Raw genomic sequence first — 24,623 nt, forward strand, 5'->3', positions numbered from 1 at the left:
CATTAAAACACTGATTGCTTCCTACCATCCTGTATGTCTTTCCTTGCAGGAAACAGTTCTGAAACCTGCCAATACAGTCATCTTTGTACTGAAATGACAGGCTGTGTGATGGAGGAGTGCATGGAGGGGTGGCACTGTTGGTTGATCAGCATGTGCCCACCCTGCCTTTGTCACTCAACACACCCTTGGAGGCCGTACCCATCCGTGATTCCTTGGGTCATACCATCACTGTTTGTTCTCTCTACCTGTCACCTGGAGATACCTGTGATCAATCAGACCTTGATGCTCTCATTGAACAGTTGTTGTCTCCCTTTTTAATCCTTGGGTACTTTAATGGACATCATCCCCTCTGGGGTAGTGCTTATATTGATAGGAGGGGTTGCTCTGTAGAGGGTATGCTCTTTGATCACAATCTTTCTCATTTTAGTACTGGTTGTTTTACTTATTTTCATGTACCTAGTCAGTCCTTTACTGGTATTGATCTCTGTATTAGCTCCCCCTTTACTATTCTCCCATTTTTCATGGAGGGTTGACAGTAATCTACGAAGCAGTGATAATTTTCCTATAATCTTGAGAGAGAGTGGCCATGGTTGATGCTACCCAACCCACGTGCCCCGGTAGAAGCTGGATCAGGCACACTGGCCCTCTTTCACTACTCTCACAGAACTTGATCCTGCCATCATCTGTAAGCCATCAACAGACGACTGTGTGGCAGCAGTAACTAACTGTATTATACAGGCAGCTGCTCTGTGTATTTTTAAAACTTTGACACTTTTCCATGATATCCTCACACGTGGTGGAATCATTCCTGACACATGGCACTGAAAACTCAAAAACTGGCCTGGGATACTTTTTTTGTAGATATTTCACACTCTTGCACTACATCACTTTCCAGCAGGCCCATGCACATGCTCGGTGGGTAAAACATCAAAGTCAGAAGGAATCTTGAATTACGTTCACTATCAGCATATCTTCTTCCACCAGCTCTAAAGTCATATGGGACAAGATTCAAAAGGTCAGTGGGCAATATAATTCTGTCCCCCTTTTAATCTGGCTCTCTGACAGCCAAGAAGTAACTGATACCCGGAGCATCGTCTCTGATACCCTCTTACTGTTGCAAATGGGCTCTATGTTGATGACTTTTTACAACTCATGTCAGTTGTCAAGCATAAAGTATATTGAGAGGCAGCTACAGACTGCCCTCAATTGTTTACTGAAGTGGACCACAGCAAATGGCTTTAACTTCTCCCTCTCTGAAACCATTTGCATGATTTTTTGCTTTTGCTGCCAGCTCCATGCTGGTGAAGTTGTGCTGTCTGTGGTCCCTGAGACAAATTTCTTGGGCTTATCTTTAACCTTTCTACCACACACCAAGCAGCTACGAGTCAAATGTACAAGAGCACTGAACTATCCTCCATGTCCACTCTTCCACCACTTGGGGAGCAGATCGATGTTCTGTGCTAAAGATATATCGTGCTCTTATCCAGTTGAAACTCAACTATGGATCACTGGTCTATGGCTCTTCCAGGACCTTGACCTTAAAGATGCTGGACATCATTCATCATCGGGGACATTGGCTCTGAACTGGGGAAGTCTCATGAACCTTCTTTGCATCTCCACTCTTTTCAACTGTCTTTACTCTATGCTTTGGATCTTCATTCCTTACCAAAGTATCCCACCTGGGGTTGTGTTTTCCTTCCTCTGTGGGCCACACTTTTTCAGAACAGATGATCTGCCATTGCTCCTTTTGGCCTTATTTTCAGGCACAGTTGGATGAATTGGGTCTGTTCTTGGATAATATTGGTGTATCCACTGGTCAGCCCATCCCACCATGGCTTCTTACAGTCCCTAAATGTGACCTATCTTTAAGTCATCTGAGAAAAGCAGACACTTCCAATTGCAAATACCATTATTTGCTGAACATCTTTCAAATTACCTTTCCATTCTTATTTATACTGATGGTTCGAAATCAGGTGACTATGTGGGCTCTGCCATGGTTTGTTGTGTGCTGAATCCCATCTACAGCTTGTGTGTTCACTGCTGAACTGTACACCATTTCTCTTGCCCTGGGTCACACAGAAGCTGAGCAGTACTTAAACTGCACTATTTATACTTACTTGCTTAGTTCTCTACTATCCCTGGAATCGCTTCACATTAGTTCACACCCTGTTCTGATGATATTTAAAACTGACTGTCCCATTTTTTTTAATATCTACTTTTATCCAGTTTTTCTGGATACTGGGCCATGTTAGTATTCAGGAACGAGCTTGCTGACACTGCACCTAAATCTATCTGCTCTGGCACTATCACCGCTGTGCCTGTTCCATACATGGACTATGGTCCTGTATTCAAGGCTTGGCTCTGTGCCACTTGGCAGTCAACTTGGGGAGATCAACATGAAAACAATCTTTTCCAAATAAACCCTATATTGGACTTTGGCCATCTTGTTTTCATAAGGATTTAAAAGAGGAAGTTGTTCTAAGTAGATTAGGCATTGGTCACAGTTTTATAAGTCATCATATTCTTTTATCTAGGACTGATGCACCAGTGTATTGTCTGTGTAATGCTCAGGTCACAATAAGCCACATTTTACTGTCTTGCCATCGTTTTGACTCTCAATGACAGTATCATTTTAAACATGTTTTGTCCCAAGGTTTCTCCATAATCTTAGTCATTGTTATTGGTGATGGTGACACTATTCATCTTGGAAATGTTTTTAGTTTTTTAAATGCCATCAATCTTTTTAATGCTATTTAAGTTTTTTAATTTATACATTAAACCTTTTTTCATGTTATTCTTTTTTAAGAATCAAAGCTCATCTAGTTTGATTTGAAATTAGAAAATGTCTGTAACATCAAATAACTTGAAACCAGGACTGGAAGGGCCAACTTCAGGTGACTAACACTGCTGTTTGAACTACCCATTGGTCATCCTGACAAGTTCTAATTAAAATTTTTCCACAAGTCTTTTAAAATTTTATTACTCTACTTTCTGAAATTGGTGATAATGTCAAATAACTCAGGACCAGGACTGGAAAAGCCAACTTCAGGTGACTGACAGTGGTTTTTGAACTTATCTGTTAATCTTCCTGGTGAGTTATTATAATTACAATTATGCTATAGAAAGTCCTTTACAACTTATATTACTGTAGTTTTCCCTTAGTGCTGTGAACTAAATGTAAACAGTGGTTTTAAAGCTACTTATGTTTTTTTTTTTATTTTGTTTTGTTTTACCTTAATTTCTTTTTATGAATTTTACTAAATTTACTTTAATTTAACTTTTTACTGAATGTTTGGTGCAGATAGTCTTGTTTCTTTTTGCCATAAAACACTACACCAACCAACGTACCAATCAAGGCTCAGCTCTACACTAGTTGGCAGTCTACATGGAATGAGTAACTTGATTATAAGCTTTTCCAGATCAATCTTCCTATTGCCCTATAGATGTTTTTTTTCCATTAGGATCAGAAGGAAGTAGTTGTTCTCGCTAGACTATGTATTGGTCATAGTCTTTTAACTTATCATTTTCTTTTATCTGGGACTGATGCACCAATGTGTGGCCTTTGTGACATTCAAATCAAAATAGCACACATTTTGCTGTTGTGTTGTTGCTATTGTGGCACCATTTTAGACATGTTTTTTCAGTGGGTTTACATCTGACACTGGACAGTATCATTGGCAATGGTGACACTGTCCACCTTACTTGTGTTTTAAAATTAAGGGCCATTAGCCAGTTGTTTTGCACCGATAAACACCAAACAAGCAACCAATCGACATACTTTCCTGCTTCCTTCTTTGGCAACCTCAGTCAAGTGTGTGTCATGTTGCCATCACTGCACTTTGACTTCAAGCATGGTATTCCATTTTCTTGTAAAGTAGTCTAAACTATCCACAAGTGTGATACCCCTTCTTTTAAAGTCAATCTGCCCTTCTTAATTTATCATAGAAAATTGTGCATTTTTGTCATTGGTTTGTGCACTGTGGTTATCTCTTTTCTTGTTCTAGTGTTCTTCACATCTCAGAATTTTTCACTTAGCTGCTTGACAACAATTTTTCCATGTCTACTGTTGCTAGATATTGGGCAGCCTTAATCAATATCTTCCATTTCTCCCATTTTCAGATAGTTTTTGTTTTCCTTTTATATTCTTTCCCTTTTGTTTTTCTCCTTTCCTTCCTCTTCCTGGCTGCCAACTTCCAACTCTAGTGACCATCTAGACTGTTATGTGTACCACACCTCATAACCTTCAACATTTAGCCTTCTCTTTCTCCTTGGGATGCCATTCCTTACCATTCTGTACATCTAATTTCAACTGTGAATGGGTAAGTTTTTTTATGTTTCTTTACTTCCATTATAGAAGATCATTTTACTTGTTGGATCCTCTTCTGTGTTGAGTTGTACCTGTCAGGGTAAACTAAACCATAAATATACACTGTATGACCATGATGGTCTGTAACATTCACTTTTGAGATGAGGTATATTCCACAAGACAGCTAGAGATTTTGTTATAGTGTTTTGCCACATAATTAAGGTGTATACCAGACTCTACCAACTCATGGCTATCATGAGTAAAGCAGTAAAATAAAAACCCTATAACACTTATAGGGTTTTTGTTTCAATTCTCTTTAGACTTCTTGAACCTACATGTTTTTTAACATCATAAATGAGTAAAGCAGTGTTGGGATAGCTGCTAATACCTCCAATCCTGGTTGAATAAATTGAGACTGGACTTTTAAATAATAGTGTTTCATTGCTTGAGTGGAGTATGGGAGTTCTTACCAATTTCCAACTTCTAGGTGCTGGGATGGTAGACCATGGAAGGATTCTCCTGGGTGTGATCAGTTCCACTCATTTGAGAGTAAGGTGGTGGTGTTCTGTCAGTGTATATGATTTGAACTGTCCTCCTACAGTAGATCAGATGAAAAATATCTGATGCCACCTAATTTTGGACTGGAGATGATGCACCACATACGGTTCATCCTTTTATCTGTTACCCCTCATCATCCTGCCAACTGGATGGTCTGTTGTTGGATTAGAGTATGATCAGCAAACATAAGTCCTCAAACATGTAGCTGGTAAAGTTTCTTCTGCTACTGCAGTCTTGATGATAAATTCCTGATGTCACCATGTGGACTGGTGTTGATCTACCATGTTACATTCCTCCTTCCTACTGTCACCTAATGTCAAGTTTCTGAGTGGTCTTGTGTTGGTTTTGTATTGGGTTTGCACACATACCCTAGCTAGGATGGTGGGATGGAAGCTATTTTCCCTTGTGTGTCTTATAGTGGAAATTGTATGGGCTCTAATCTTACTTATTCATTGGATTTGTGTCCTTTCTTCCAAATTTAGTGACACATAACTTTACAGTGGGCAGAGAGTATACCTGTACTGATATGGTGAAGTCTCCCACTGGTGTGTCCCTCCACATTGCAGTTTTACACTCTGTGGTATCTTTTCTGAACACCTTCTGAAGGGTGCTCATATAAGAGAATTTTGCATTGATTCCTACACTGTTTTACTGTGGGATTCTGGTTATTATATGAGAGAAAGTAAGGCATTGTATCAGAGTTATAATTTTTTACATTGAAAATGAATTTCTGATTTGTACTTACCTCTTTTCACACATCCCTTCTGCCTTCTCACTTCCAATGCTTCTTTGCTTAATCTTCAAGTGAAGATTGGGCTCTGTAGTATAGAGAGAGTTAGCTGCACCAGGAGGTTATTGGTGGAGGGATATGACATACTTATTTGCATGCCACAGTGTTATTGTACCATGTATAAACGCGAGTGTAAGTGAGAGTTCAAAGCTAGTGACAAGCAAAATATTTTGCATGTAGAGAGCAGCATTGAACGAGAAATCCATTATAAGAGAAGTGGTAAGTATTTATCTGAATTACATTTTCAGCATAGGAAAATTATAATCTTTGTTGATTTCTTCTGTAAAATTTTAATAACATTGGAATTTGATATTGCTAATTTTCTTAGCTTTTATTATAAAGTGTCAAGTATTTAATGAACAGAAAACATTTAACACAAGAACACATGTTGGTTTAAAGATAAATATTTTTATCATTAATATTTTTAAATACACATTTACAGTTGTCAAGGAGTTTTATAAATGTAAATGAAGAGTATATGATATATATTTTTATGAAATACTTAATGTTGAATAATGCATGTAAAATATGTCCAGTTTGGTGTAGAAATATTTTGCTTTGAATTTATTTCATTACAGATGGCACAAACAATGCTTCATATGAATAATTATAATAGTAACATATATTTATATAGTAAAATGAATAACTATTACTGATAAAAAGATTAATATGTAAGTATATAATTTAAAGTATCTTAATGAAGATCAGGGATCTTTCCCATGAAGTACAATTATTTTTAAACTATTGTATAATTTACTACATTAAAAAGAGAACATCTGAAAAAAATATCATTCACAATCCTGAGGAATCGATTTTCAGATTATTTTACATAAAGTTAAAACTAAATGTAAGTATCTGTTAAAAGTCACATGTATACGTGTAATGTTACAGCATGTAAGGTAGAAGCTAACCATGTATTATTTCTGTTAGAAGTAACGTGTATATAGGTGTGATCCACCAGATATAATCTAATAATTAATGTATCCTAACTTCTTTACACCCTTTTACATAGAAACTAAATCAGTTTATATTTTTGTGTAGCATTAAATGTGTATATGTTTAATATAACAGTAAGTATGTGATTAATATACTTTAGCAATAAAAGCAGTAAGTAAGCAGATCTGTTTGTTAAGTGAAGTGCAGTGTAACAGTAATTCAGGACAAAAACTAAACAGGTGCTTATTTTTCATAAGTATTAAGATGTATGTGTACAATGCAACAATAAGTAAAGTAATAACCAGTTTACTTTTAATAATAAAAGTAGAAATGTTACACATGAGTGTTTTTATTAAGTAGTGAGATATATTTGCAGTCCAGTGATCAGTAATGTAGAAATTAAATAGGTATTTAAAGATTAGAGATGACTTGATTGGGTAATGAATAAAGCTTTATTATAAATAACAGATGTTCAACATTTCGTCAAGGTTTTGTCAGTTTGTTAAACATGTAATTGTAATTCAAAAAAAATAAATGTTTAAACTTACATTTCTGTATAGCTTCAAGAAATCTCACCTGTATATGATGCACTTTTTTTAAAAAACATTTTTGGGCTATCTAAATGTTTAGGTTTATATTTGCTTAAAAATTAGCATTCTCTATGAATATTATTTTTATTATTTTGTTTCTCATAAGATTTTATTTCCATTTGTTTCTCTTGGTACCTACCCTCTTATGACATTATGATAAGTAATTTGAAACTCTCTGCAGGCAAAGTTTAAATACCATTGGATGAAGCAGGTTATAAACTATTTATGCCAATCTAAAGTGAATAAAGTTGTATGAGAGGTTTTATCACCAAGCTTATACAGAGAAGAAGAGTGGGATACATTGAGAAGTTAGGAAACTTATGAAGAAATCTCAGATCTGGTATTTTTTATGGTTAAAAATATACTCTACAAAAAAAGAAACGCAAAAGGCAAAATTTGAGACAAATTGTTAACAAGTTTATTCCGGGTAGTTCTGTATGACGTGTGAAACGTTGCACATTCATTGCTGAACATCCAATGTCTGCAAAGGCGAAGTCCACGCCCACTAGTTGAAGTTTAATGTCACTCAACGTCAATAACGAGTATGCCCCCCGTGAGCATCAATAACTGCTTGGCATCTCCTGCCCATGGAAGCGATGGGATGACAAATTACATCCTGTGGAATGGCTGTCCACTCTGCCTGCAAAGCTGCTGCAAGGTGAGGTAGAGTCTGCGGTTGAAGTTGTCGCTGTCGCAGATGTCGGTCCAACTCATCCCAGAGATGTTTGATGGGGTTTAAATCTGGTGATCTGGAGAGCTGGGAAAGAACGTTGATGTTGTGGTGTCTCAAGAAGACAGTGGTGAGTCAGGCTGTGTGAGGACGGGCGTTGTCATGTTGAAAACGTCGTTGATGTTCACCATGATGGGTTGCACATGGGGCCTAAGAATCTCGTAGACGGTTGCGTACGATCTGATCGGAAATCCTACGGAGCCCTAGTATGGTTGAGGCAGTAGATGTCGCAGTGGTGGTCCTATCCCAAAGGTGACGTAACCGGATGTTGCGAACTTGTGCGGGCGTGGTCACGGAGGTCTGCCAGATCGTGGATGGTCACGAGTTGATCCATGTTGTTGGTTATGATTCCATAGCCTTGTGATGGTGCTTGGGTGGACATTCACAACTCTGGCAACATCTGATTGAGATTTGCCTGCTTCCAAGCGACCAATGGCGTTGTTGTGTTTTGCTTCAGTCAGTCTTGGCGTAACTGTATTGCGTGTCGGTGGCTTAACACTGAATAATGGAAATCGAGAACCCGTCACTTTTATAGGGATTTTGCACATGTTGCACTTGCAGAACTTACAGATCTCTCAAACAAATTTATTAGACACGAATGCGTTTTGGCGAAAAATCCAATGTTTTCCTCTGTTCTCAAAGTGCACAACTTTGATTGTCATTTTGGTCTGACAATCAGTGCCTTAACACGTGTAACATCACATACTCTGAGCTTGTAACGTTATTACATATATTTCTCTTTAAAATAAAAAAAATATCCCTTTTACGTTTCTTGTTTTGAAGAGTATATTTTTTGAAATTATATTTGTTTGAATGCTGTAGGAATTTCCTTCTATTACAATATCAGTTAAATCTTATTACGTTGAGATAATACGATAGGCAGTGACAAAAGGTTCTGGTAACTCAAATTCTAATTTAATATTAATTGTTGGTATGCTTATTTTATTAAAGCAACTCACATAAGTAAAGTATAATCATTAAATAAAAGTGTTTTGACTGACAATATTCTTAACAAAAATATTGTAACCTAATCTGTCCTATTATCATTTTGAAAGGTCAGGTCACCGTTAAATCTTTTTTAATTTCTGCAGTGTTTTTAAGACTGTTTGATGGAAGTGGTGAGTACTTAAAGAGTATAAATGTGTTAAAGAATGTCAGTCATGTTACAACTGATTAATTAAATAAAATGGAATATTCAGATCAACATAAAAAAATTTAAATTCTAAAACAAAATTAAATATTTGAATTTTTTCATAAAAGTATCTCAAGTGAAATGTGTACATTTCACAACATTATAAATGATAACATATCTTAATCAATTTATATGATTTTTTAAAGCTGAAACTAGAAATTATTTAGAAAGTTTGCACTAATTTTCATATAATTTGGGTAAGTATTTTCAATGTGAAGGAGAGAAAGGCAAGGGGCATCAAGGACACCATTCCCCACTGGTTTGCATCAGTTAAAGTAGAAACTAATGAAGTAAGATAGAAAACAAAGTGGTTTAAGCAAGAAGATGTATATACAGGTCCATAACCCCGTATCCGAAGTTCCGAAATTTGAAAAGTTCTAAAAACTTAAGTTTTTTTGTGGAGTGTGGAGTGTCAGTATAACAGCTGACTCAACTCCACACTTCATGAAAAAACTTCGGTTTTCAGGACGTTTCAAATTTTGGAACTTCGGATATGGGGTTGTGGACCTATATATATATATTATGCATCATTAAGTAAAGTAGAGATTAAACAGGGTTAGATGTTTCATAATTATTAAAAATACATATGTGTAATATATAATAGCAAGTGAATTATCCACTAACAAAATGTTTTGTTTCTTAGAGTAAGACATGATAAATAGGAGCAGTACACTCTTATTAATTTGTGTTGGGAAGTACTAAAACCTATGGCCATATGAAATGGATATCTTCTTTCATTACGTTTTTTTTAATTTTTAGTTGTAATTAATGTATTCTACCCATATCAAATTTTGTCATTTATAAAAATATTCCACTTTAACTTTTGAATTAAATACTGATAGATAATGTTCATTTTTTGTTTCTTTTTTGTTAGGGGTATGTAGAAGATATTTTGTTTTGCCAGGATCTAAATATTATTCAAGATTGTTGTTTGGAGAATGGGAAAGTTCCACTAGTGAGTTGCCATGATTTTCTTGTTTTGAGCTATGGATTTATGTAACTTCTGATAGCTGTGACACTTATCATTTTTGTGTTGTTTAATAAGTGCATTATCATTAAATAGAAGAGCAGTAGTAATGAAATATTTTTTGTTGTATAAATTGAAATTTTGGCTGCTATATATTTTCATTAACATATTTTGAAATTTGGTGTACTACTTACCTTAAGTTCAAAAAGGTTAAGAAGAAAAAGCTGAAAACTACATTGAAACATCCTGTTTTATCATGAACTAAAACATAATTGTTTCACATGATAATGATCTGAGGGTTGCTGGTTCAAATTCCCATCACACAAAACATGTTCTCTCTTTCAGCTGTGGGGCATGAAAAATGTGACGGGCAATTACCACTATTCGTTTGTAAAAGAGTAGCCCAAGAGTTGGCAGCGGGTGGTGATGACTAGCTGCCTTCCCTCTAGTCTTACACTGCTATATTAGGGATGGCTAGCACATATAGCCCTTGAGTATCTTTGTGCTAATTTCAAAATAAATCAAAACACATGATAATGACAATGTATATGATTGACATTTCAAACTAGGAATTAAGAAAATCTGGACTAAGCGCATTACTTGTTTTAGGTTTCAGGACTTGTGTATCTATCAGAGAAAGTTGTGGAAAGCCTGCTTGCTCTTCATGGTCTGTCACCTCTTGATAGTTGTACTTACATTGGGGTTGATAGTGGAACTGAACCTCTGCAGGTACAAGACATTTTCTTAGTAGTGTTGAATTTTAAATAATCTTACTTTTTATTTGAAGAGATGTTGCAGCTACAAATAAAATTATTTATTGATATGATATAGGAACTAGGGTATCTTAAGCCATAAATGACAGTTTGTTTGTGTTGGAGAAAAATTAGATTTTAATGTGTATTTTCTTTTATCAGAATATCTTTCCCTAAAACTTAATTGCTAGCTTTAAAGTTTTTTTTGAAAGCCTTTATTTATTTATTTTTTTCATTTATCAATATCTAAATTTATAGGTATCACTCTACTTTGACATTTTGCTTGCCATGGCAACAGGTGTATCCAGAGAAGAGTTTCTAGAAGGGGACCGTTGGACCAACTATTCATCTCGGTGTGGGTACAACACAGAAGGTATAAAAGCCATGAAAAGGGCACGAAGTTTGGTATGGGATCATTTGTCTGCATTTCAAATGTCTTGTGGTAAGTGTAACAGTAAATCTTTTTTGAAACAGTGAGATTGACAAAATATTGAAAGAAAAACAACAAAAAAGTTAAAAACATAAGTCATAAACAGTGTTTATAACTTTTTTTTAAATGGAAACCAAGCCAAACTATGTCTAGCAATGAGAAGAGATAATTGTTTTTCTTCTTGGTTTATTGTTCTATATATTAAGAAAAATAATTTAATAATTTATTTCTAAATAGTAATAAATACAAAGTGTATAATAATTGAAATGTGATTGTATATTACAAAATACTAGTACAATAAAACATAGCCAAGACACAAAAGACTAAAGGTCAATTGTATATTGCTTAATACGTAATGAGTGCACATGCACTACATCAGTACAAGTCATGTAATGTTAGATAGACATAACTGGAAGGTCAGTATAATAAAAAATAACAAACATATATGTAAATATATAGCATTCTGAGACTTAAGTTACTTAAACTAAACATTTGTATTTATAATATTATAATATGTAGTCATTCTAGCATGAGAGAAGCATAATTTATATTTATTTTCTAATTTTTTATAATGGTTACAAGGTTGGTCGTATGACAAACCACACATAGTCAATGTATAGAAAATAACATAAAATATGAAGTCATACTGAAAACAAATGTTTGAAATGTATTTAGGAGGTTTTAGAGATTATGGAAATAATATTTGAGATTTTTGGGATGAAGATTAGTTTTTAATTGTAAATTGCAAATCACTTTGCACTTGGTCTAGTAATGAAACAGACTCTTATTTTCACAAACACATCTTTACCAAAAATATTTAATTGAAAAAATCTGATTTTTTGTATACAAAATACTCTATCAAATAATTTGAATAAACACATGCTGTATCAATATGGCACAAATACTTAACATATGCAAATATGTAGACAGACTTGTATATTGTACTAAGCCCTTAGTGTAAGGTTTAAACTAACATTAACTTTGTATTTGGAAAGTTAATAACAAACCTGTCAACATTATTTTAAATACAAATGGAAGTAGCATGTCCTCTGTGAACACTAGTTACTGTTAGACTTTTTTAGGCAATTTAGTTTGTTTTATCTATTGAAAAACAGTTTCAGAAAAAGAATCTGCAGGTGAACAAATTGAGTGAAGATTCTTCAAAAGTGTTAATAATATACATAAACTATAATATACACTACTTTAGCTCAAGAATTATTGTTTATGGAATATTAGCATAATAAAACATACACCAACAAGCTTGCTTACATATATTAGTATGTTATGTAACAGTATCATCTTGAAATATCAGCAAGTTTTATTTTCAATAATTTTTAAACTGTATAATGGTCATTGGAGTATCATGTGCATAATTATGAATTGAAATAATCATGAACTACAAAGATTATGGTGTTTTACCAATTCACAGTTATATAAAAGTTTGTTTCACATAAATTTGCATAAAATCATTAGTTCATCAGTAAAACTTAAGAATCCTTACCTGGCTGTATATCATCACTATTCAACAACAGCAAAATTACCTTCTATGTTATTTCTTTTAACATGTTAACATTGTCAGTTTTATTTTTTATATTTTATGTTATTTTTTTAACATGTTAACATTGTCAGTTTTACATTCACCCTCCATCAACAATTTTGCATTGCTCAGAGGACCATAAGCACTGGAATTTAGTATTTCATCAGCTGAAAAAGAATTTTTACTAGATTTTCCAATATAATATTTAAAAAAAAATGCTTCCTCCTAAGTTTGTTTTCAACTACTAATAACAACCATGTATATGACTTGCTTTTTTATATACCTATCATAAAGCAAATAGACATTACATTAGGCCTACTGATAGCTCAGTGGACAATAAAAACTTTGTTACTGGAGAAACTTGAGTGGTGTGATTTCAAAATTGTAGTCAGAATTTGCCCACCACTTCTGTATTTTGAGTTTTTGTAATAACACCATATTTTATCAGCACTATGTGAAATTAAATTTACTTGAACAGTTAAATAGAAAAAAACAATAATAAAAAATATTTTTGTAATGTTGGTTTTTGTGCATCTGGGACAGCCAAGATGATAATGATCATTAAAAAACAAAAGGAATGGCCAATGAGAAAGAATTATATTCCAGGGAAACAGTACTAAGTAGTAGACTTCAGTGAATCCTCAAAATGTGTTTCTGCCCCCACTTCATATTAAACTGGAACTTGTGAAGAATTTTGTGAAAGGATTGAACAGAAATGGCAATTGTTTCAGATATCTGTTTAACAAGTAACCAAAAATAACTGTAACAGAAATGAAAGAATACATCTGTTGGACCATAGATTTGGGAAGTGCTGAAGGATGATGATTTTGAAACAGAACCCATTTAGGAAGAACTTGCTGCCTGGAAATCATTGAACTTGGTCAAAAATTTATTATGAAGTTATGAATATGAAAACTGTGTCATGGTGATTGATGATATGCTTGAAAACTACAGGAAAATGGGTTCTTGGATGTCACTAAAGGTTAACTTCTTAAACTCCCATTCAGGCTTTCTTCCAAAATATTTAAGTGCAATGAGTAATGAGCATTATCAATTGGAGGTATCTCTCCCATCCCATTTCCATCTTGCTCGACAGTGGCCAGGAAGTTTATTATGTACAGAACATTGTTGATACTCTCAGTTAGAGTTTTTCTTATACATCCAGCACTTCTGTTTCTTCATCAGCCTTCTTTCTTTTTTGTCAGTTGTCTATCTAACTATAATCACCACTTTACACTGGTTTAACTCAAACTTCTCTGGCAGTACATGGTTGGATGTGATGATGTTCATAACAAGATTCTGTGCCGTTTCTTTCTTGCTGTTCTTCAAGCCTGGGAAGAATCCTAAGATTCCTTTTAATTATCATTCAGTTATTTGGATGGATAATGCTTGTCTTGTTTGGTTCCTCGAATCTAACAACCTCCTCTTGCCAACACAGTGTGGGTTTCAACAACAGAGCTCCACCATGGACTACCTGATTCAACTTTAAATAGCAATCGGAGAAGCCTTTCTCAAGTGACAAGATCTTGTTTCCATTTTCTTTTAACTTGAAGAAGGCTTACAATACTATGTGGAGGTACAACATTTTGCAAGATCTTCACTCATATGGGTTGTATGGCCTTTTGTTCACTTTTATTCAAAACGTTTTGATGGACTAGTGATTTCAAGTCATTGTGGGCTTAATGCTTTCCTGTTGGTTTCAATAGGGACTTGGAGCCTCTCATGGCTCTGTTTTGAGTGTCACACTTTTCAGTGACAAGATTAATGCTATCACTGCACATCTTCTTTATACCGTTGCAAATGCACTCTGTGTCAATTACTTCCACATCTTTTGTGAGTTGTCGAGAATGAGATTTACTGAGCAGCAGCTTCAAACTGTTCTCAATTGTTTGTTAATGTGGACCACAGCAAACAATTTTACCTTTTCTTTCTCTAAAACCACTTACATGCACTTTTTCCACCAATGGAGTATTCACCTCGATCCTCAGCTCTGTCTTGATTATATTTATTCTGTGGTCCCTGCAGCAATGTTCTTGGGGCTAATCTTTGACCATAAGCTTACTTAAATTCCACATGTCGAGCAGATAGATGTTCTGTGATAAAGATATATTGTGTCCTCAATCGATCCAAACTGGACTATGGGTCTCTGGTTTGTGATTTTGCTAGGATCTCATCCTTGAAATTGTTGAATTCTATTCACCATCGGTGGATTCTGCTATGTGCGGGGGCTTTCCACACTTCTCCAGTTCAAAGTTTGTACACTGAGTCTCATGAACCTTCCCTTCACATGGGCTGCTTGCAACTTTCTATACTGTATGCTTCAAAACTTCAGTCCTTACTATAGCATCCCACCTGGGTTTGTGTATTCCTTTTCAAAATAGATCTTCTGTTATTCTTTCTTTTGGCCTTCATGTTTAGGCACAGCTGGCTGAATTGGATCTGTCTTTGGATAATGTTGCTGTCTTCACAGGTCAGTCCATTGCACCATGGCTTATTACTTTCCTCACAGGAAAATATTTTTCACCGAAAAATCACCCATACTGGACTTCACATTCCTTGGGACTCAGCACATAAAACAAGACAAAAACTCAACATACTAAGAAACCAATAAACACAGCCGTGAAACTATGTTCACCAGATAAAATTAATGATGAATTAGACAAAATGTCCTCCACAAACTGAAGAAAACATTATACGCACACACCTAGACAAAAAGCAAAATCAACTAACAAAAGTAAATATACCCCACGAATTAAAAAATCATGAAACCACATACTGCTGCATACCATATATTCCTGACATCAGCAGACAAATAACCAACATTTGGCAAAAACTAGTAACAAAATATGACATTCCAGTTAATACCAAATTTATTCAAAAACCAGGCACAAAACTGAGGTCTATGCTATGTAAAAACTACACTGACAAACACCACACCAACATTATTTATAAAATACAATGTGATAACTGCCACGACTTCTATATTGGAGAAACAAGTAGAAAATGGAAATCAGATTCAAAGCACACAAAAATTCACCTTCACATGTTTTCAAACACTGCAAGTCAAATAAACACAACATAACCAAAGAAAACACTCAAATACTAAATAAATAAACAAACATAAACAAATGCAAATTTAAAGAAGCCTCACTTTTACAACAACTCAAGCCCAAAATAAACCAATACAAAGGAACACGTTTATAACCATATTAAAAAATAATATAATAAATAATATAAAATTATTTATTCAAACATCTAACTATGTCCTCTAGATTCTGACACTTAGTTACACAACCCCTTTCAAACATGTGGTCAGCTTCTGGTCAGTTACCTCTTTCTTTCTATGTGAACCTGACAATGACCGAAGAAGGTCGAAACGTTGTTTGCTCCTCTACGTAAAAAATTTTCTCAACCCAAACGAGCCATTTTTACACATATATTTTTCTCTACTAGTGGGTTTTCTCAACATCACTGATTAGTATTGGTTATTATATTTAATTTTGTATTTAGTATTGTTTTTTAATATTATAATGATTATTGCACATTGTTATCTTAGTTTATGGATTTAGAATCAACCTAAATCTTCTAAGCAGGCTGAGCCAAATATAACTTTTATCATGGTACAGACACACATTGTATAAGTTAGATTGTTAAATATGTACTTTTATCTTACCCTATTTATACTTTCATTTTATGTTTACCATTTTATTATAACAGCTTTTCTGCATTGTTAGCTTAGTATGTGGATTTAGAACTAACCTTAGCCTCTTGGGTTGGCATAACCATATGAAATGTTACTGGGTTTACAGCAAAATTCCTGTTAACAGCATCTGTATCAACCTGACAAAACTATATATTCTAATCAGTATAAATAATACAGTTTGAATGTTATGGTTAACTGGCTATGTCCATTACCAGGTATATATCTTAAATTTTGATCTGTGTTGGTAGTCTGCTTTGATTAGTTAATATGCATTTGAACTTCCCAGATTGTCATATACAGTCATGGAGAAAAGTTAGGACACCCTATGAAAGCCTGTGTATTTTTGTAACATTTTTGGATATATAGATATTTAATCTCAATTTCAACAATACTGAGAGATTATAGGAATATAACTAAACAATTAAAACTGAAGAAGAGACTTTTCAAGATTTTTTGTAAATGTAATTCTACAAAAATGCAGATTCTAACTGAGGAAAAAGTTAAGACACCCTACCCCCTAATAGCGAGTGTTACCCCCTTTGGCTGAAATAACTGCAGTGAGATACTTCTTGAAGCCATCTACCAGGCTCTGACATCAGTCTGAAGAGAGTTTGCCCCACTCCTCAATGCAGAATTCATTCAGCTGTGAGATGTTTGAGGGGTTTCTTGCATGTACAGCCTGTTTCAAGTCACCCCACAGCATCTCAATGGGATTAAGATCTGAGCTTTGACTCTGCCATTCCAGGACTCTCCATTTCTTAGTTTTCAGCCAGCACTTGGTGGATTTGCTGGTATGTTTTGGGTCATTGTTGTGTTGCAGGGTCCAGTTCCGCTTCAACTTTAATTTTATTACAGATGGACTCGCATGTTCCTCAAGCACCCTCTGATACACAATAGAATTCATGATGGATTCTATGATTGTGAGCTGTCCAGGTCTTGCTGCAGCAAAGCAGTCCCAAACCATGACACTTCCACCTCCATGCTTCACAGTTGGTATGAGGTTCTTTTCCTGGAATGCTGTATTTGGTTTATGCCAAACATGTCCTCTGTTCTGGTGTCAAAATAATTCAGTTTTGGACTCATCTGTCCAAAGAACATTATTTCAGAAGTCCTGGTCTTTGTCTACATTCTCTCTGGCAAACTTCAGTCTGGCCTTGATGTTTCTCTTAGACAGCAAAGGTTTCCTCCTTGCACACCTCCCATGCGAGTTAAACTTGTGCAGTCTCTTTCTTTTTGTAGAGGCATGCACTTTCACACCAACAGTAGCCAGAGCCTGCTTTAGGTACCGTGATAACATATTAGTGTGTTTGGAGAACACTTTTAGCATCTTGCAGTCTGCTCTCGGGGTGAACTTGTTTGGACGACCAGACCTGGGCATGTTGGCAGTTTTTTTGAAAGCCCTCCACTTGTTGACTATTTTCCGGACAGTAGAATGGCTGATTTCAAAATCTTTTGGGATTTTTTTAAATCCCTTACCAGACTCATAAGGTGCTTCAATTTTCTGTCTGTAGGCCTCAGACAGCTCTTTTGCTCTCGCTATGGTGCTCACTCTTACTTCAACAGTCAGGAGCACACCAAATTAAATGTCTGAGGTTTAAATAGGGCTATTCTCATTCAAAATGCTGAGCAATAATCTTCTAATCATGTGCACCTGGTGTGATACACTTGTGTGTGAGTTGAGCCATTTTAAGTGGGGATAAATGTGGGGGTGTTCTAACTTTTTCTCAGTTAGAATATGCATTTTTGTAGAATTATGTTTACAGAATATCTTGAAAGTCTTTTCTTCAGTTTTAATTGTTTAGTTATATTCCTATAATCTCTCAGTGTTGTTGAAATTGAGATTAAATATCTTTTTATCAAAAAATGTTACAAAAATACACAGGCTTTCATAGGGTGTCCTAACTTTTTCACATGACTGTAATCAGTTAAGTCCATTAACAAAGAAAATGGAAACTTGGTTTCTCATTTTCCTTTGCTCTTGTCTAACATGCAAGACATTCTGCTGAGATATGTTTAAGAAGTTACTTGGCAAGCAGATAAAGTAATAGTTTAAACAAGATCTGGGCTTATGCCTTTAAACGTTAGGAAAGAAACTGTTAAATTCAAGTCTAAGCTCATCCAGTTCATTTAGAACTTGTAAAAAAGTAGAAAAACCTAATCTTAAATTTTAAGAAGGTATACTTAAATATGTCAGAATAAAAAAATTTGAGATGTTACAGGAGTGATACTTCTATGTTATAACATGTATCATCACCAATGGTAAAATGTTTAGTTATTTATTACATTTAATGCCAGACTGAATGTTTTTTCCAATTAAACTTGTATTCTTAGATGATTTTAAAATGAAGATGTCCTCCAGTGCCACAGCTATGGTCTTTAGCACTAGAAACCAGGTTTAAATACTGGTGGTGGCAGAGCATAGATACCCCATTGTGTAGCTTTTTGCTTAACTACAAACAAACATTAAAATAAATATATATGTATATATATGGTTGCTGCAATTACATTTATTGACAACACTGGTCAAAATGATCTTGAACTATTGGATATGAACACTATCAGTGATTTCATTGTAAATATTTCTTTGAATGTAAACCATGGATTAATTTGCACAAAAATTTGAAAATTACTGCTACTTCTGAAATTTCATTGTAATTGTACATTTGTTAGTTCCAAGTTATTTTAGTGTTAACCACAGTGTTTGTTTTGTTTCTCTTCAGAAGTTATGTTTAATGATAAAATTAATTGGAGTATCACAGTATTTTAACAAACTGTTTATAAAACATCACAGTAAATGTGAAAAATGCTTATAACACTTCTGGAAATTGTGATTATTTTAATCAAGAACACCCTGATTTTAGTTAATAAGAAAATTTTTGCTAAAGTGATTTCCAAGACTAAATTTCTTGTCATGGATTTAAAAATTACTTAGGGATTTTTTTCAGTAATAACAGTAATTAACATAACTATTACTTTCTATATAAACTTTATATCAAGATCCAAATACTTGAATTTAATTATTCAGTGATGACCTATCAAAGATTTTCGAGTTCTCTTGAAATGAAATCTTTGCTGAAGTAACTTTTAATTACTTGTTTTAAAATATGAGATTGCAGGCTTTTTTTCTCTCTCTTGATGTTTAACTTCATATTCAGTCATTTGAAACATAATGAGATTGAATGCCCTTTAGATAATTTGTGGTGTCATCTTTTAATGGAACATGGTTACTTGAATAAATTGAATGTTCTTGAATGTAAAACTTGTTCAGTTTGTGAATCACTTTATCCTTTAGGGTTAATCTGAAAACTAAGAATAAATAAATTTGTGTAAGATAAGATACAAAGTGTTAAAAGCAAACATATTTTGTACACATAGGCATAACAATCTTATTTTAAAACACTCACTCTGCTGATGATCTGTAGTCTATAAAATAAATGTACATGTGGCATAAATAAAGAGAAACTCTACCAAATGTTTCAGTGATCTTAGAAGGTACTGAACATCTGTACTGGTCTGAACATTCCACTGCTGAAGATCATATGGCTGTTCTCAGAAAGTGCAGTCAAATGGGAATAATCCATTCATATGTAGAGGTAGGGCTGTTTCTGTTACTTGTTTTTATAAATTTTTATCTCTTTATTGTACTATAAATATCATGTAGTTATTTTCTATATTAAACATTTGACATAATTATTGTTCACATATAAATGCCTGTTGCTTGGAAAAGAATTAAAGAAATACTCAACTGTAGTTGTAAAGTATTAAAATCACACTTTATACAAAGTCTTACTTCCAAAATTAAACTTTGACTTGAATAGTATTATTGGAACTATTTGTTGATAATATATTATCTAGTTAATCTTTTCCCTACCAGAAAAGTGTCAATGATAAACTCTAGCTCCTTCCTTCTTATAGTGGAAAACCTTACTTAAATTTTATGAAACTTATCAATTTTTAGTTGTGAAAATTTCCACCATCTTGTTGTTAGGCACTGTTTTACAAAAGAAAAGCAAACATTAAAATGCTCCCTTTTCTCTTACAATTAAAATTTCTTTTTAACACTGGCCAAAAGATTCAATTTTATATATCTAATTTCTGCACATTTGCTATTTACCAGCATATTTCTTTTGATACTTTATTTTGATTACAGTAACCACTTCCAGCTATAACTTAAACAAAACCATGGCAAAAACTAACAAAGATTTATTTGCCATCTAGGACCTAACTTTTCAAAATTCATCACCATTACATTTGTAAGACATTTTGTTAATACTTTTTCCAACAATATTTGTGGTTGAGATAAGTTTATACCTTAAAAATGTTGTTTGATTTTGATTATTAACAAATGACTTTACATTTGCGTATTATTTAAATATGCTAAATCTAAGAATAAAATTCAACAGAAAAGGATTTATATCATCCAGTTGGTTTATATTTGGTTTCTGCACCCACTAAGGTTTTTTAGTCAGTATGTTTTTTTTAGGGAAGAATTTTGCCTTCCTTATCTGTGGTATTCTTTGAAAAGGTTACTGCTTATGTTGATGAGGGTGCAGGTGCAGATGTGGAGTATCTGGATATTCAGAAGGTATTTGATAAGGTACCACATAAAGACTTGTTGAAAAAGTATCTGTTGTGGTGTGGGGGATAGGCTGACTTACTGGATAGAAAACTGGTTTGGTAAAAGAAAGTAGAAGGTTGCTATAAATGGAGTTCAGTCAAACTGGATTACTGTTACATTGTTGCCATTTTTGATTTATGTTAATGACACATATGAAGGTATAATCAACAAGTTATTTGAATTTGCTAATGATGTAAAGGTTTTGGATGTTGCTGAATTTGAGGATGATGATTACTGCTTCACAAAATAATTTAGAGTATTTGGTGAGTTGGGTAAATAAATGGCTTTTAATTAAAGTAAATATAAGGTAATGCATGTGGGATAATTTAAGTTGAATTATGAATGCAGTTTTGATGGGAATAACCTAAATAGTATTATGGAAAAAAAGGATCTTGCTTTTCTCGGAAAGGTCTTTTAAACCATTCAAGTAGTGTGCAGGTGCCAGTGACAAGGCAAATAGGTTTCTGCATTGTATTTACGGAAATACTGAATACAAGTCTAAAGAGGTTATAATTGCACTGTGTAGATTATTGGTTTGGCCACATTTGGAATATTGTGTCCAGTCAAAAAAAACCTTTAAGAAAATTCATACTCATCAATTTTGTGTTGATGTATGACTACCAAGTTATAAAAAATATGAACTTTACGTTTTCTGTCTTGAATCATATAATGCCAGTCTTGTAGATGTATGTCTAGACACTTAAGTACTTAACTTGCCCTATTGATATTCAAGATCCAAAGTCTGCTAGTTGAATGGAGTGAAAACAAGTAATAAATTTCATCAACCCCTGACTGGTGCCATGCTCACCTTCTGTACGTTTGCTTGAGATTTGTAAAATAAATACATATAGTGGCTACATATGTATGCTTATAGTCATTAGAATGCATTTTACACTATAGGACAACAATGGTTATTTTATTATAGTGTTGGCTGCTTAATCCATAATAGCACTTAAAGCTTTTTGTAAACTAAGTATGTTATAGTTGTAGAAATGGTTAAATTATATTTAGGTCCTACTTTTATATCTTAGTTAATAGTATATTATTTATATTTTAAAGTGCATAATTGGAAAGTTTAAGCATTTTTAAACATATGTCATACCTTGCATCAGTTCTCAAGGCTTAAGATCTTGCACTTGGGGATAATAATTTTGTGAAGGCTTTTACATCTCTTCTGAAAATATTATAATTATGCTGCAAGAGCACCTTTAACTTGTACCAAGAGGAGCAATAAAAGATAAAGAACAATAAAGGAAAATAAAACATTAAAAATTAACTATAGTGAAAAGAAGAAAGAAAAATCTGAGTTTACAAATATTACAACAAGAAAATAATTTCAGATATTCAACAACAAATTAAAAGGTATGTACATTTTTTTCTGTTTTTTAATTTTAAACATTTCATTGTACTTTATATTGATTATAACATTTACAGTTTGTAATATCAAATTGAAAATGAAAAATAGAATGTCAACATTCATCTTTAAAAACTTTTAACATCCACTTTGAAGGTTTCAGTGGTTATGCAAATGAAATGTGAAAATTATAAGATGAAGAAAAGTATTTTAATACTTAAAATGATAATTACTTTGCTCTTGAACTGTTAAGAATTTGAGTGCAAATAACTATTGTAGCTGTGTAAAATATTTTTAGTAGAAACACTTAATTGAAATAATGTCATTTATTTTGTGCAAGATACATATAATCTTTAACAAAATATTGCTAGTTTTTTTGTGAGGATACATTAAAAAATCTCACAGATGCAGTATATATTGTTACACAAGTGATATTTGTATACAGCTCTCTGCAAACTGCAGAAGCCCATTGCAAAGGGTTAACTGAAACAATGCAAAGGTGTAATTCAAGCTTAAATTTGTGTTATAGTGGTACTTTGCTAGTATTCTTATACTTTAGGATAAGTAGAAAAATTCATTAAAAAAATCAAGAAATGTACTGTTTAACCCCATGAGGAAGATGCCATTTTTAAACCGTCTTTCTGTGCATGTTACTGTGCTACATTCAAAATTTAATTAAACCACTTTGCTATCAATGCTTTTTATTGAAATTATTATTATCATGTATGTTATAATTCAAAGTTTTACAACTAGTTAGGAGGTTCTATAGAATATGCAAGTGAAATGTGAAAATTGTGAAAAAAATTTTTTTTGATATTTAACATGAAAATCACCTTGCAGGCAAACTGTTCAGAGCCCAATTGTAAATAACAACATTAGATAATGAATTTTTAGTTGCAATGGAAGAAAAATATCAAAATTGAATATTTTATTTTTCTGAAACTACATAATTTTAATAAAGTTGTTGTTCAATTTTAGACAATTTCATCCACTAGTTTCATTTTGGAAAAACATTTCTCAAGAGTTATTTATCTACTAGCAATCATTGTATATTGTTTTGAAAGGGTTAAGAGTGAGATGCCTATGAAAGTAAAATAGTTGACTAATAAACACAACCTACTTGCAACTCTGCAATATATATAAAGATCAGTAATTGAGAACTAGAAGAAACAATAGTAATTTATGTTTCTAGTCAAAAATATTGGATATATTTTGGCTTGAAATTAAAAGTAGAATATACTTTTATCATACAAGTTTCATGGCATATTTATATTCTAGAAAGAATGTCTGAATAGTTGTATGGTGCACCTTCTATATTCTAGAAAGAATGTGTAGATGGTGCACCTTCTATGAGAAAGTGCAGTGATGTTGTTTAGGATTTTAATGAAATAAAGGTCATTGACCAGAAATCTTGAGAACATTTTCTCTTTTATTTAATTATTTTAAAACTACTATTTGCAGTTGTTGCAGCACTGATTCTACATTGCTTTTTATGTTGATAATTGAGTATTTTATTTATATCATTAATAAGAATATTTCTTCTAACTAGTTTTAATAGCAATCAGATTTTCTGTGTGATGTTTAACTACTTAAGTGTGTATTTTAATTGTGCAGTGCAGTAAAAGGATAAATTATAAAGTGAAATATTGTATAATTCTAAATTTATTATAGAAGTATTTGCTGATGTTTTGAAGAGTAATATGAAGTGTATAATATGTACAATTATATACTGTTTATAAAAAATTAAACAATTTTTTGTTCTTTTTTTCATGTAAGGGAGAGCTGTCTAATCCATCTATAGACTACCTTTTGCTTAATAGCCTGGTCAGTGTGTCAGCATCAAGTACTTTAGGAAAACGGACTATCCTTAGTAGTTCTACAGTCAGTGTAGAAGAAGTACACATTGGAGATGATTGTTTAGTGTCTGACATGAAGATTGTTGTCAAGGTAAGTTTAAAAGTAATGGCTAATTTAGAAGTAAGTACTGCTTATGAGAGGTTGGTAATTAGCTTGATTAATCAGTATAAATTATTTGCCTACAAATACTTATTTATTCCTTGAAAATAATCAGTTACTTGCAATTAGCATTTCTATTTTTGTTTTCTGTTTTGTATTGTTCTGACTATCCAAGTAATCAAAATAGTATCATTGTGATTTCAC

General features: G+C 33.3%; 1 protein-coding gene across 5 annotated transcripts in view; it reads left to right on the forward strand.

The window, feature by feature from the left end:
• Window positions 1-24,623, forward strand: part of LOC143241103 (L-fucose kinase-like) — a 156,547-nt gene that overhangs the window by 48,187 nt on the left and 83,737 nt on the right. For all 5 annotated transcript variants that reach the window (XM_076484653.1, XM_076484652.1, XM_076484655.1 and 2 more), the window contains 5 exons: window positions 9,977-10,057; window positions 10,679-10,798; window positions 11,080-11,263; window positions 19,972-20,084; window positions 24,240-24,410. In XM_076484653.1, the coding sequence (XP_076340768.1) occupies window positions 9,977-10,057; window positions 10,679-10,798; window positions 11,080-11,263; window positions 19,972-20,084; window positions 24,240-24,410 (669 nt within the window). The remainder of the gene's footprint in view (window positions 1-9,976; window positions 10,058-10,678; window positions 10,799-11,079; window positions 11,264-19,971; window positions 20,085-24,239; window positions 24,411-24,623) is intronic.

Source organism: Tachypleus tridentatus, chromosome 13 (assembly GCF_004210375.1).
Source record: "Tachypleus tridentatus isolate NWPU-2018 chromosome 13, ASM421037v1, whole genome shotgun sequence".
In the NCBI taxonomy this organism is placed as follows: domain Eukaryota; kingdom Metazoa; phylum Arthropoda; class Merostomata; order Xiphosura; family Limulidae; genus Tachypleus; species Tachypleus tridentatus.